This window comes from Budorcas taxicolor, chromosome 7 (genome assembly GCF_023091745.1).
Source record: "Budorcas taxicolor isolate Tak-1 chromosome 7, Takin1.1, whole genome shotgun sequence".
Lineage (NCBI taxonomy): Eukaryota > Metazoa > Chordata > Mammalia > Artiodactyla > Bovidae > Budorcas > Budorcas taxicolor.
Genome location: NC_068916.1, coordinates 68,531,268 through 68,546,595, shown reverse-complemented (window position 1 = coordinate 68,546,595; position 15,328 = coordinate 68,531,268). Strand labels below are relative to the sequence as shown.

Genomic DNA, 15,328 nt, shown 5'->3' with positions numbered 1-15,328 from the left:
ATTTCCAAAGACTGATGTGTGTGCAGGTTGGGGGAGTGATATGGGGAGCAAAAGCCAAAGGCGATTTGAAAGCCGTGGCTATGCAGTCTGGGAGGGGCTAACGGCCCTGGCCCCTGACTCATAGACCTGCCCTCCTGGGAGGGTTGCTGGTTGAAAGCTGAGCTCCTCTAGGGTTGATTTAAATCAGTAGCTTTCGATTATTTTTGTTTTCCCGGTGGGACTTCCTTTTCTAATGTCTAATATAAAAGTCCAGTGAAAACAGACTTCTCCAAGCTGAAGCAGGGGTGAGGACCCTCTTATACCTAAGGTCATCTAATACGATGGTCTCGAACCTTTTTTTTTGTTTTTTCCCTATTTTTTGGCCATGCTGTGTGGCATGTGGGATCTTAGATCCCCAGTCAGAAATCAAACTTGTGGCGCCTGCAGTGGAAGCACAGCATCTTAGCCACTGGACCAGGGGTATCCTTTTTGTTTTGAGGTGCAGAATCTTTGTTCAGATGACAGCTCCTGGGATCCTAATAGTTAAGTGTGTAGAAACACAGCTGCTCTAAAGCAAAGATGGGGTGAGGCTGCCCTTTGGCCCTGCAGTCTCCCCAGAGGACTCTTGGTGCTGGGTTTTAAGATTTCAGTGAGTGTGAGTCTAGAAGCTGGAGAAGTGAGAGCAGGGTATTAATTGGGGTCTTTAGTCTCCCGACCTCCAGAGTCACAGCAAAACCCCTAGAGGAAAACTGTCGGCCCCAGATGCTTTCAGGGCTGTGGTGCCTTGGAAAACTGTCTCCTGTTCTAGAAGACAGCACCTCCACTAGGAGGAGCCTCGCAGGTGTTGCCACAGGCCATGATTCTTGCCGCTCTGTGGATGGTGGATAGGCTCTGTGCTAATTTCCCAGGTCCCTGCTTTGGCTGATTTATGACAAGGGTGAGTGGAGGATATGAGAGGCCAGGCTGGGCCCACAGGCTCACAAATCCCTGCCCCGTCACTTCCTCTTCCCCCACTCCCTGTCCAAGTGGCCTCATATCCTCCACAGGCAGCAGTGTATTCCTGACAATGAGTTAATTTGAAAGGATGGAAAGACAGGGACAGGGCGGGCTACCTTATCTGTGATTTATAACCTGGTGCTGAGACAGGCCAGGCTTCTCCTGGGCTCTGAACTTGGCATCGGGAATAGAGACAAGGATGGCGTTACTGCCTGGAGAGAGGGTTTGTAGCAGAAAAAATGATCAAGCAGCTCCCTGGGCCTAGTTTGGAGCACTTGGAGTGGTTTGTCTTTTGCTTTTTTGTTTTGTTTTTTGTTTATTTGTTTTTAGAAAGGTAGAGCAGGTACTTTTTTTTTAAGCTTTTTATTTTATTTTTGACTACGCAGTACAGCATGTCGAATCTTAGTTCCCTGACCAGGTATTGAACTTGCTCCTCCTGCTTTGGAAGCCCAGAGTTTTAACCACTGAACTTCCAGGGAAGTTCCCTGGAGTGGTTTTCAGCTTATTCATTCCTCAGGTAAAGCGGGATACCTAGGCAGAGGAAGAGCAAGATGGGATGTTGTAGGAGGAGACAGGGTAGCTGTGAGAACAGGTGTGCCAAGGACTTTCAAGACACAGACGGGACGTGGGCCAGCTGGGAAAGACCAGCCGATTCACTGTGTTGCAGTGTCTGTGTCCACCCAGAAAGTGTGAAGGGGAGGCACTGTTTTCTTTACGTCGGAGGTCTGTAAGCCATAGCCCATGGCCAGATCCAGCCCACTCCAAGGTTTTATAAATTTTTCTGAAACACATCCATGCATGTATTGTCCATGATTACTTTTGAGCTAGAGTGGCTGATTTGAGTGCTTCTGGTAGAGACAGTATGACTGCAAAGCCTACAATGTTAACAGCCTGGCCATTTACAAAAAACAAAGTTGACTGACTCCTGCCTGAAGCTCTTCAGGACAGCATGATGCTTTCCTTAAACTGTGGTGGTATTATCAGGTAGCTGTTTGAAGATAGGATTAATATATTTGAAAGACAATGAAGTCTGCCTCTGATGTTCTAAGGAGTATTCACTAAATGCTGCAGCACTCGCTGTACAGTGAGACCAGTTTAGAAATGCAGTGACTCTGTAAAGAGAAGCTTCAGGATTGACACCTTGGAAAGGTCTGAGTCCCACAGTCTTACATGGAATTTAACTGTGTAAAAAGCAGTCATGAAAATGAGTTGGTTGCCATTCTGATGGAGGCCCAGGAGGGTCCCAAAGCAGTGGGAGAAAAGGAAACAGGTTCCTCCCTGTTTGTTTGCTGAGACACCCCCCTATCCAGACAAATACCCCAAGGTGTCTGTTCTTTTCGTTCTTGAATATTCTTGAGGGATTTTGTGGAGGAAGGATGTGAAGGTTTGAAGTAACATATATTCATGTATATCCAGAGTAATTCAGATAGTAACACAGTAATTCTGTGTTACCACGGCAGTGTGTGGGACATACCTATTCTTTTCAAATTTAGGCTGCAGTTGTGGCAACTCTTATCTTTATGCCATGAAGCATTCCTTCATCATTGCAGCTGAACATGATATATCCTTTTGAAGCAGGCATGATGAATGTGAGGCTACCTATGGAAATGTGCTCCTCCGGGTACCTGTGGCAGACATTTCTGATCGAGTACAGCACTCTTTCCTGCTGAGCCCTTTGCAGCCTCAGAATCCTTCTCACTGTGGAAGGCACTTCAGTTGATCTGAGTGATGCGCCAGATGAAGCCTGTTTGCCAGGATCTTATGATCCTCATTGCTAGCACTCATTTTGTGTCATTCACGTGGCCTCTTGTTGCAGTTATTTCTGTGCAGGTTTTCTCAGCCCATTTCAATTTCATACTCCTTAAATACAAAATCTGCCTTCGTTGTTATTTCTGATCCCTTCTGTGTTCTAGCTGAAGCTCCTTCAAGGTGAGGGCCAGGACCTCATACTTTGAGTCCTACCCATCACCAAGTGCAGTGCCTTGCACACTGTGGGTGTTCAGCAACTATTTGACCCTGTTGACCATTACCTGCATAGAGTCCTTGGGTGATCCCTGTGATGGTGGCTCCATGCTGGGGAAATGACTGTGGCAAGGACTGGATTGGTCCCTCTTCTAAGCCACAGTGGGAGTTTGCAGAAGGCCTTGTAATTAGGGGGAGAGGAGAACAGGGTCAACCTGGAGGAAGACAGTTCAGTTCACTACACAGCTACTGCATGCCTACCGTATGCCCGGAACTGAACTGTTATCTGGAGATACCAGGATGGATGTGACTCAGGTTCTGCCTTCGCTGAGCTGTCAAAGGGAGATAATCCTAAGGAAATGACTGCTCACAGAAGATGGGAGAAAGTGAAGGAATTCACAGACAAGTAATGAGACACACGTGGGGTCCTGGGAAGGATTCTGGGTTCTCACCTAGTTCTGCTTGCCCCATTTAGTTTCAGAAGAACGGCCGGGACCAAGATGCCACCAGACACAAGCTTATGGAGATCGCCAATTATGTTGATAAGGTGAGACCAGGTGTGTACTTGTGGGAAAGATGCCAGCACCTTAGCGGAGCTGCCCAGCAGGAGCTGACCTGCCTCTTCCTGGAGCAGCTGCCCTGACAGCTTCCAGGAGGCAGTAGTGATGCTGCAGGGGTTCGGTGCTCACGACAAGTCATCAGCTGCATGGACCTAGCCAAGTAACTTGTCTTGTTTGGGTTGTGGTTTTGTATTTTAATTTACAAAATAGGGTTGATTTAAACCAATAGCTTTTGATTATTTGTGTTTTTCCAGTGGACTCCTTTTTCCAACGTCTAATATAAAAGTCTGAGGAAAACAGACTCCTCAAAGCTGAAGCAGGGCTGAGGACCCAGAGCACTGTCCTCTGAGACCCTCCCCCTCACCCCTGCCTTAAAGTTGAGGAGTGGATTGCTTGGGGTCAATCTGTGTCATCTCCGCCTGTTAAACAGTTCTAAAATTATTTGGTTTTGTCTCTTAGAAAGGCTGAGCAGAGGGTTAACTTTTCTAGGTCAGGCTCTTTTAAAACATGCTGTTAGGAAATACCCAAATTCTTTAATTTGACTAGAATAGGCTGGTCTGGGATTTGGAAATACTTTGTTTATATGAAAGAATGCAAAATGAAGTAAAAGAGGTAACCTAGAATGACAGTGACGTCTTGGTAGGCAAGTAGTAAATAGTTTTTAAAAGTAGATTTTAATCATTTGGTATTGCAGGTCTCTGTGAGAATCTGATCACATTTATCATATAGTCTCAGGGCACTCAGGAAATGTCTGAGGCTTAACTCTTGGTCTGCTAGGGATTCATGGATCCCAAGTCTGAAGGGGGAATCATTTTTTTTAATATTGGAGGATAAAGAAGACAACTTCAATATTTTTAGGGATTTACAAGCAAATTTGGTAGTGTTCTGGATTCATTGGATGGGAGGGTCTATGCCCTCTGTTTTTGCTTTAGATGACTCTGGAAGTGATGGTCCTTGACAGGTGAAAGTTAAATACAAACACTGACATTTCCTGGAAGGGAGCACTCCAGGGACCCAGTCCAATCCTCTTTCTCGCCTTCAACTCCTCAACAATTACATTGAAATGATCCCACAACCCAAACACTCAGCATCTGGGAAAATAAGAAAAGCTGTTTCCCTGGGGTAGACCCTGTTATCACCCACGTGACGGCTATTGTTCTGGAGACGCTGCAGGTGGGAGACTTGGCTAGGTTTCCTTTGTGGACTCTGCAGCTGGTCCGGGTGTTAGAATTGGGGGTGCTGGTGAAAAGTGGAAGGAGAAGAGAGGCACTAGCCAGCCCCCATCCTTGCTGGAAGTCCCCAACCTTGCCTGCTGGTTTGTTTTGTGAAGCAGCCTTGATTCTCTCATCTTCAGCTGAGGTTAGTCACCCCTGGCTGGGGTGAGGGCAGGCAAGCCCATTTCTCTCAGGCTTGCTGACCCAGCTCCTTGAACTGAACTCTTATGGAACTAAAACTGGAATGCACTGGACTCATTTGCCGAATCATGAACCCAGTCTAGAATGTTTTTCCTTCCCGGTGAAAAAGCCAAGTCAAGTCCTTGAAAAGCTCCCTAGTGAAGCAAGTTTGAATTGGAATCCAAACCCTTCATTTTCTGGAATGATTGACCTGGCACAAAACAGGAAAATCACAGTTTCCATTGAAGTCAACTGATATTTTGCTGAATCTGGAGACCATTTACACCACAGTTTCCTGGGGGCAAGTTGATTCTCTGGATGGGTAAATAGGGCAGCACTTCCGCGTAGGGTCATGAGTAGACTCTGAGGTCTAATAATCCAAGTCTTCATCCCAACTCTGCCAGCTTCCTGCTGAGAATTCAGAAAGTTACTGAACTTCTCTAAGCCTCAGTCCTTAATATGTAGAAAGTAGTTGATAAACATTGTTGCTATGATTGTTATTTTTACCAGGGGCTGTACCTGCCACTTTTGGATTGAGACGACATCTCCTGCTTATATGACCTAGGTTTGGCTGTGATGACTTTTTTTTAGGCCAAAGCATAAGGCATGCAGCATCTTAGTTCACTGACCAGGGATCGAACCCGTGCCCACCTTGCGTTAACCACTGAGCCACCAGGAAAGCCCCCATGATGACTTTTTTTTTTAAGTTGCTGCCTCGGTGTTCTCCAGGGCTTGGCCAGTCAGGGAATTTCTGGTATCTACGCCTTCCAGTACTTAGCTTTAAAGAAAACCTTCTTCCTGCTGTGTGTGCGTGAGATGAAAGATACTGTGTAATAAAGGTTAGATGTAGCTCTAGCATTAAGGAGCCCAAGAATCAGGTCTCATTTATAGAATTTCAGTATCTCTGGATTGCGTAAAATCATGAGGATTATCTGGGACGTTTACAGCCTCGTGCTTACAATCTGTTTGTGGTATCCTTTACAAAACCCGAGAACTTCCAGTGATGGGGAAGGAAATTTTGAGAGTAAGCACATCTATGTGTGTATATCATCATTTATACCCATTTACTTCCAAAATGAGTGGGAGACATCTTTCAGTAAAGTCATATACAATTTGGTATATCCACGGCATGGAATACTGGTCAGCAATAAGAAGTGGCAGAATGATATAGACAGCAAGATGGATGAGACTCAGAACATGCTAAATGAAAGAAGACACACAGGACCCTGTATTATATAATTCCATTTATAGACTATATCCAGAAAAGGCAAATCTGTGGAGATAGAAAGTAGATTAGTGAGTACCCCGGTCTAGGGGTGAAAACGGGCAATGATAGTAAATGGACATAAGGTTTCTTGTTCGTATGATGAAAATACTCTTAAAATTCGATTATGGTGATCACTTTACAACTTGGTAAATTTACTAAAAAATATTACCCTTAAAGTGGGTGGATTCTATGATGTATAAATTATACCTTAATAAAGTTGTTTTAAATATTCATATACAAGAGAACTTTTTAGACATATATAAAAATAAGGGCCATGAAAGGAATTGGGTGGGGTGATTGTACCAGACACATGAGCCAAGGGTACTTGTTACAGATGACAGTGAGGCTTAGCTCTTGAGCAGCTTTGAAAGTTTCTTCCTATTTTAAAATGAAATGTATCTTCCTGTCTGTCTTACCTGTTAACTGAGCCCCACTTTAGGCTCATGTGTAATAGTGCTGCCCCTTTCTCCACTAAGAGCCCTGTGTATGTCTGAAAGCAACTCTGTGTCCTGATTCAGTCTTCATGTCTCTAATCTAAGTCACCCCAGCTCTGCTACCAGAGGCAGAGCCTCTCTCAGGATGTTGTGCCTCTCTCAGGATGTTGTGCCTCTCTCAGGCTGTTCCCCTTCTGCGAAATCTGAAGAGCAACACCTGTTCCCTCCTCCCCTGGAGGCAGGTAGAGAAGAGAAATCTGGAATCTGAGGTCTGAGCACTTTTGCTGGGAAGGGGTTCATACTCTCAGGTGGTGCCGACAGATGACGCTGTGACTTTTCCGTGTGTGTTTTCAGTTTTATCGATCCTTGAATATCCGGATTGCCCTTGTGGGCTTGGAAGTGTGGACTCATGGGAACATGTGTGAAGTTTCAGAGAACCCGTACTCTACCCTCTGGTCATTTCTGAGCTGGAGGCGCAAGCTGCTCACCCGGAAGAACCATGACAACGCGCAGTTAATCACGTAAATAGCCTTTTCCATGTGTGTTGCCTTGCCCTTGGCTGCAAAGCCCCTGCCCTCAGTGCGTGTGCCGTCTGTCCTTTCTCCCCAGTGTTGACAGTTGGCTGGACTAAGCTATCCTGACTCTCCATTCCAGTAACCAAATATTCCTCAGGCATGTGCTCTGTGCCCAGTATATTCAGGAAAATACTAAAAAGCCCGAGTCATAACAATTCCAAGAAGTGTTTGCAACCCAAATTAGAAAATTAGTGCCTTAGACATATTTAGCTGAGTCTCCGAATCAACTGGGTGTGTGTTTGGGAAGTGACTGACTGTTCGTCATGGCCGCGTTGAAACAGACTTTCTAAGGGGCTCACTCTGATCTTCATGGCGTTTTGTTCTAGTGTAGGAGTTGATCTCCCCATGCAGGCCCAGGACAGGGGCCTCCTCAGCTTGTCCTTCATGTCATTCCCAGGGTCTCAGGGCCAACTGCGAGGTAGTCAAGTGGCAGATGATGCAGGAATAGTGCGTTTGACGGGAGGGAGACATGGTGGGGAGAGAGTGGTTGTGTTGGAGTTTATTCAATCCCAGAAAGAAAAGAACAGAAACTGATGGGGGTCATGGTGGCCTGTGACAGTCCCCCATGATGACAGTCTGGTATTTATTAGTGCTGACTTCCAAAGGTATTCTGAGGAAGTTACAACAAAAAGCACATACATAATAAAGCCATTTTTTCCTGTTCCCTAAATATCTCTGAAACAACAATCATTTAAACCTTTGTTTCCACTTTAAAAGAGACCGAGGAAATAGCTCTACCCAAAACCTGAGTTCTTATTTCTTGATGACACACTTACCTAAAAAGAGTCTTTGATTACCAAAGCTTTGGCCTGATCTTTGAAAGTCTGGTGTCCTGCTTTGGGCAAGACCTAGAATCCAGTTTCCAGTATAACTTCCTCAGTTTATCAGACAATCAATAGGGCTTCCTAGAGATTTGCATTTTTTTTGTTTTTTTTTTTTTGCAGATTATTCTTCTAAAGATAAATCTGCATTGAATTCAGCGAACATGTGTTAAGCACCCACTGTGTGTCTGATTCTAAGCTAAGTTCTCATGATCCCCAAATAAATAAGATAGTCTTGGCTCTCTGAGATGTCATGGACTATATAAGAAGGCAAACACAGAGATATGAAAGCATGATGTAATGAATTTCCATGTAGATCCTTTAAATAAATTTCATGATTTGTGGCATGCACGAAAACACCGGTATTTTATTCATTCCTTTGCCCCTGTGCTGGATGCAGACAGCTGAGAAAAGAGTGTATTAAACTAGGGGCATGTAGCTGGCTGTTGCAGATTAGGGTCACAGTCACAAAACAAAGGCAGAAACAGCTCATCCTCGCACCCAGCTGCACTCTATCCCTATGGGACACATCTGTTTCCTTGGCCCCAGAGTGATTCAGCAGAGAAACATCAGCGCCCGCAGCTGCTGCCCTGACCGCACCGCGCCCCCCCCCCCCGCCCCCGGCCCCGTCCCCTGCCGTACACATACCACAGAGCCAGGGATATGGCAGGGGACCTTGGCAGCTGGCGGAAGTGGGCATGATTCACTTCAGCAGTAGAATCTGTGCCACCCTTCCCTCATCCCCACCCTCTGACCTTTTCCTCTCTAGCAGGAATGGGAGGCAGCTTTGCAAGCCCTGCCCATTTCCTTCCAGGGGATGGGATTATGGCCGTACTATGGGAAGAAGTGACCTTTGGCTTTCTTTTCTGTTTGTCTAGAGCGGTTAGAGAGTAGGTGAGAAGAATAGAGAGGTGTGGTGACCTGGGAATTGTTGCATTGGCTTAGAGTAGTAGAACTTCTCCCCTTGGGAATGATCTGGGAATGTCAGCAGGGCCGAGGAAGGCCATGATGGCTTCTGGGCACATGGGAGCAGCCCCCTTAGCCCCTACCCTAGTCACCTCTCCTTCCTTCCCGCAGGGGCATGTCCTTTCATGGCACCACCATTGGCCTGGCCCCCCTCATGGCCATGTGCTCCGTGTACCAGTCTGGAGGAGTCAACATGGTGAGTCTCAAGCCATTATTAATGCTGCAGAAAGTGGAAAACTGCCCTACAAAATAGGAGGTCATCTTCTAACAATAATTGTGTATGAAGTATTACAGAGAAAAAAGGTTAGATATAAAGAAGGGAAGTTTTTTTAAATGAAGGTATTAAGTTCTAAGAGATGGAGGTACTAAGGGATGAGTTTTCATTTATTGTCATTTATCCCCAGTTCGCAAACTCAGGAGAACCCTGAAGCTATGACATGAATCATACATCACTACATCTCTTATATGGTCCAGACCAGGGCTGACAAATTATAAGATACAGAGATAAAAATGATTTTATTTCAAGCCTCGGGTTGTTCTGTGTATCTTTATGGAGCAAGAGCCTGTCTCAAAGTCACAGTTAGGAAATTATTGCCTTCTTTTGACGTTCTCTCTGAGTTTGTGAGAATGTTTGTGCTATTCATTTCTGGCCTGTAAAGTAGACAGCAAGGAGGCTGCTGGGCGTTTATCTGCCAACCTCTCTGTGACCTGTGCTTACTGACAGATGCTGCGGGGTACTTAAGTCCCTGAGCCTGTGTGCCCAGCAGTTGTGTTATCAGTGGAGAGCTTGGCTAAGGAAAAGGCAGGGCTGCAGAGGGGAGCTGTCTTTGACCTGAGCTCTCTCGCCGAGCAGGACCACTCTGAGAATGCCATCGGCGTGGCTGCCACCATGGCCCATGAGATGGGTCACAACTTCGGCATGAGCCATGATTCCGCGGATTGTTGCTCAGCCAGCGCAGCTGACGGTGGGTGCATCATGGCTGCGGCCACCGGGTGAGTCAAGCAGGAAGCTGAGTACAGGGAGGAGGGCAGAGCGCGAGAGGCCAGTGCAGCCCAAGTGTTGCTCCTGGCTCAGGGAGCCTCTGTTATACTTCTGACATATGCCTTGAAGAGAGAAGGGGAAGAAGACAAAGAAATGTTGGAAGCAGCACAGGTTTCTAGCAGAAACTTTGGTGTGGTAGAACCTGTTGTTATTGTTTAGTCCAACTCTTTGTAACCCCATGGACTGTAGCCCACTAGTCTTCTCTGTCCATGGGGTTTCCCAGACAAGAATTCTGGAGTGGGTTGCCGTTCCCTTCTCCAAGGGGGTCTTCCCAACCTTGGGGTGGAACCTGCATCTCCGGCATTGGCAGGTGGATTCTTTACCACTAAGCCACCAGGGAAGCTGATGAAACCCAAGATTCACTTAATTTCTGCCTCGGTGGTCTTCAGCTGTAAAATTGGTCTGACCACATGTGTCTTTTCCACTTCACGATTTTTTGCTGAGAACCCATTTATAACAACCATAACCCTTCATCCCTTCATGTGAAGGAAGTGTGATCAGGGCTGTCACCCCTAGGCCTGGAAGCACTGATGTTGCCTCCAGAACAAGGAGAAGGAAGGACAGCAACCCCACACCCCACGGTGACTCCTCAGGGGTTTTACAGGCTGCATTTACCACAAGGAACAGGGACAAGGCAGCTCCATCTCACTGTAGTTCTGAGGGGTCTTTAAACCAGAGCCTTTTAAAGAGAACTCTGAAGTTGCTTCAGAGGACTTAGAGTCAGTGTCTGGACTGACACAGCAGAGAGCACCAGGTTCTTCAGGGACCCGAGTCACTCTTCAGAAGGCATCATGGTGGGAGCTTGTGTTCCTCCTACGGAAAGCCACTAGGGCCAGCTCATGCTGCTCAGGGAGTCGTGTTGCTGTTTCTCTGAGAGGAGATGCAGCTTTCTTGGTGTTCCAGTGTCTTCTCCTCACTTCATGGAGAAAGTGTCACACAAAGGATGATGTTGATATGCAGGAGACAGCTCCGTGGTGCGTGCTCAAATCTCTGCTGTTTGAACAGGGTTCAAGCTCACTGTTAAGCCCACCTCTTTCTCTCTCAATCTAAAAATCTTATTTGTAGACAGGTGGTTGAGAGAATTATGTTAATTACTACAATTTGTTTTAAACTGTTCAGACATTTTAGTAATTTAACAATTTTTAGTGACGGGCTTTTTGTGACATTCCTGACAACTGAAGGAGACCCTCCAGTGTCTAACCTGCACTTGGTTTAGGTAATTGGGATCAGGATAACTCTTCCTCTGTACACGCAAATCATGGTACCCACCTCTCACCAAGGAGTGCATGACTTCTGATTCTTCTCCCCAATAGCGGGATGCAGGGCCTTTCACACTCTTGTGATACAGACTATGTGTTTGTGAGTTGGGCAGTTGAGTTTGGAGTGCTGCCTGCATCGTTAGAGCAGAGATCAGATCACTGGCCCAACAAAGAAATTAAACCCATAAACTTGGCCTTTTTTGGCCTGGTCTTCTGTTCTAAGAAAATCTCCATCTAATATCAGCTTCAGGAAAAGTTTGGGTTGGCTGGAATTTTATTCCACTCTAAGGCTCAAGAGACCTATTGTAACATACTAGTTATCCTTTATTTATTGCAACTCCTTCATGGAAAGGGCTGAAATCTTTGCTTCGGATTCTCAAATAAATCCTCCATGGAGAGAAAGGGAAAAAAAAACATTATGTGGTAGTTAATATTTCTTAGCTCATAGAAAGTTAATGTACAGGTGATGTTCTCAGGGGCAGAATGTATGTGCATGGGCCTGTGGGGGTCTGAATCCAGCTGGAATCAGCCTCATGGGCAGCAGGATTGATGCTATTCTGGCAGCTTGATGCTCAGACCCCCCAGCTGATTCCGCCCTGGCTCTCCTCCCAGGCACCCCTTTCCCAGAGTGTTCAACAGATGCAACAGGAGGGAGCTGGACAGGTATCTGCAGTCAGGCGGGGGGATGTGTCTCTCCAACATGCCAGACACCAGGACGCTGTATGGAGGCCGGAGATGCGGAAATGGGTACCTGGAAGATGGGGAAGAGTGTGACTGTGGGGAGGAGGAGGTAAGGTGTCATGCCATGTTAGTGGGAGGGGAAGAATTTACAGTGACTTCAAATCTCAAGGTCAAAGAGCATGTATCTGAAAATTAGTCGTAGGCATTTCCTACATACACGTGGCAGTCAAAGACCCCATCACAAATAACATATGGGGAGTAAGCCTTAAATATGGACCATTTATGTAGATTCTCCCAGTTTGAGGTTGACAGTATCTGTGTCCAAAATGCAGGGGAGTTCTCCTTGTGAGCATCTGATCTACCCAGAAACCACATTCCTGGCCAGTGGAGCTACAGATGGCCTCCTTGGCTGTCCACAGCCAGATACGTGAACTTAAACCTGGGCATTATGAGGATACTTAAAATAACAAGCTCATGCTCTTTGACCTGTAGAAGAAATGATTGAAAGGGGATGTAGGAAGTCCTGTCAAGTCTGAAAGGGGCTTCTAGGAGGAAGAAAGAGCAGAATTGGTGGTGTACAAGCCCTTTCCTTCCTTCTGATCTTCAGGATGAATATAGTGGGCATATCGTAGCTCTGTCACTTCTAACAGATGCTAGCGGTTCTGCAAAAAGCAGAACTGGATAGTTTCATATCTATTTTATGAAGCATGAAAATATGAACGTTAACGTGCAGAACAGTTTGTGGGAGAATGTGTCAGTAGTCTATGGATTCAGAATAAACTCTGGGGATGAGATTGATGGTCTATATATGTGGGAAAAGACTATTTGCTTTTTAAATCTTCTCTATGGTTTGACTTTTTTAAAATGCCAGCATGTAACTTTAATAAAACAAGAACCATTTAAAGGCTTCCCACCTGCACCAGCATGAGTTCAGAGAGATCAGCCCAGACCCTTCAGAAAGGACAGAGTTGTATTATCATGGAGGGCCCAGTGAGGTTGAGGGGCCCACTCCTATGAGTGGGCTTGGCCAATGGCTTATATTCAGAGCAGTTTCTCCTTCAACAAATGAGTATGTGATACTAGGTCATATCCCAGGAATAGGAAAATAAATAGGTAGAAAAAAATAGATGTGGTCCCTGTCCTTATGGGGTATATAGTCCAAAGCCAGAAACACATATTGACCAAATAGCTGCAAAAATGTATAAATACAACTGTGGTAAATACTAGGAGAGCCAATAGCATGATGCTAGGAGTGTATGTAATATGAGGGGAGCTGCCCTACTCAGGTGGGGGTGGACTCTGACCCTACACTCGAAGGCTGAGGTAGGAGTTAGCGAGGGGCACGAGGAGGGGAAGGCACACTTTAGCTAGTGGGAGAGCTGTGCCTTGGGGCGGGAAGATGCCTGGTGCGCTAGAAGGGGAGGAACACCGGTCTGCCTGGATCCCAGGAAGACATGGTCTCTGGATGTTGGATTGGGGATGAGAAAAACAAATCATGACATTTCCTTATAATGTAGTACTATGCTAAAAATCACATTTTAGAAGAATCCATGATTACAAGGAAAAGTGGGGGTAGTGTGTTAAGTTTAAAAGTGGTATGGATATTGTGATTTTGTAAAATAACTATATGTTTATAAATGTGTCAAAATGCAGTTGTGTCTAAGTTGTGTTACTGATGATTCTGCTTAAGTATATTCTCTATAATATATACATACTATCTTAATGATAAAGCTTTAAAGTGGTGTTTTGGGTAGAGATTTCCCAGGGAGCTGGAGTTCCAGGGGCACATGAGGTGGGGTAGGGGATAAAGGCCTCTCGTCCTGCCTTGTCTCCCGTCTCCCTGCCCTGCTGCCTCTGAGGCTCACGTCCCTCTCGCTGCCTCCCCAGGAATGTAATAACCCCTGCTGCAATGCCGCTAATTGCACCCTGAGAGAGGGGGCCGAGTGTGCACACGGCTCCTGCTGCCACCGCTGCAAGGTAAGGGGCCCGCCCCGCCCAGGGTTCTGACCTGACAGTCCGAGGCTCTGCAGGGGCTGACGGCCAGGATTCAGCCTCAGTCCTGGGGAAGCGGTGGTGTCAAAGTTTCAGAAACATGGAGCCAGAAAGAGCCTTTGAACAAAGTTTCCCTTTTTCTATATTTGACCTCACTGAGTTCAGACTATCCCAGAAGGCTGTGTGGGCCTCCTGGAAAGTGGGAAATTATTTTTAAAAAAAAATGTCCAGAGAGAGTAGGCTTGATTTTATTTGGCGTTCATAATATTTCTCATCACAGTTTTGATTAACATTAAGGGATTGCTTGTTAGGTGCCAGGCACAGTGCAGAGAATTTTATGTGTGTCATTTCGTTCAGTCCTTATAGAACACCTATGGGGTTTATGTTAATATCCTCAAGATGCAGAGACTGAGGCTCAGAGGGTATAAGTGACTTCTCCAGGGTTAAACAGTGAGGAGGGGGCTGAACCTGGTTTCTCTGACTCTGGAGCCCACATTCTTAGTATTGATTGGAAGAGCACACCATTTTTACCACTAATGTTACTATAGATCTGCATTCTCTTATCTACAATTCTGAAATTCAGGAAGTTCTAAAAACTGAAAAAAAAATTTTTTTTAACTCATTTGGTGGCAAAATTGGATCTGAATTGACATGAATCTAATTATAGTCTTTTTAAAAAATCACACTTAAAGCAAATAGTGTATTTCATTGCAAAAACATTAGTGTGTTTGATTATAAAGTATAATCCTAGGCCTTGATGCTGGGTTATGTAATATACATATGTCATGTGTATGTATATATATAGAGATATACACATATACATATGTATGTACATCTGTGTAATGTCTGCTCTCTCAAATCTGTGAAGTCTGGGGCCCATCTGGTCCCAGGGTTTTAGATCGGTTCGTGGACTGTGCTCAGGGCTCATTATGTTCCCCAAAACTGTTGAAGTGCTTTGTTAGAACATTCTTTCTAGCATGAGCTTCTAGCAATAACCACGAGAGGGTTATTATCCTCATGCACGCATGAGAAAGTGCATGAACAGAGGTCTGCGGCCTAAGGGGCTGGGATTTGAACCCAGGCAGACTGGCTCCAGGGTTGGTGAGTCTTTTTCCCCTCCAATCTGCTCTTGGGTGGGGAAATGCATCTGAGGCCACCCTTGCTCTGAGACTGTCAGCAAGCTGCTCAGCTGGCCCACTCCCACCTTCCCTCCTGGGATCCCTCGTGGGTGGTATGGAGGCACCCAGGAGTGTGGCAGGGTGCTGTTCTCAGACATATGTCTCTTTGCCTGTTCAGGGGAACTCCCATGCCGTCTGTTTCATTTAATACAGTCCCGGCATCCCTCAGAGAGGCTGTGCTGTGTCAGGTCAGGGTTTCAGGCTGAGGCTTGAGAATGAACG

The 15,328-nt window shown here is 45.9% G+C and overlaps 1 protein-coding gene across 2 annotated transcripts in view; it reads left to right on the top strand.

Moving 5' to 3' along the window:
- ADAM19 (ADAM metallopeptidase domain 19) overlaps positions 1–15,328 on the top strand; it is a 94,903-nt gene that overhangs the window by 60,303 nt on the left and 19,272 nt on the right. Inside the window, exons 8-13 of one of the 2 annotated variants that reach the window (XM_052643129.1) lie at positions 3,413–3,484; positions 6,947–7,113; positions 9,066–9,150; positions 9,808–9,947; positions 11,868–12,045; positions 13,824–13,913. In XM_052643129.1, coding sequence (XP_052499089.1) covers positions 3,413–3,484; positions 6,947–7,113; positions 9,066–9,150; positions 9,808–9,947; positions 11,868–12,045; positions 13,824–13,913 — 732 coding nt within the window. The remainder of the gene's footprint in view (positions 1–3,412; positions 3,485–6,946; positions 7,114–9,065; positions 9,151–9,807; positions 9,948–11,867; positions 12,046–13,823; positions 13,914–15,328) is intronic. The other variant, XM_052643130.1, reaches the window with a different exon arrangement.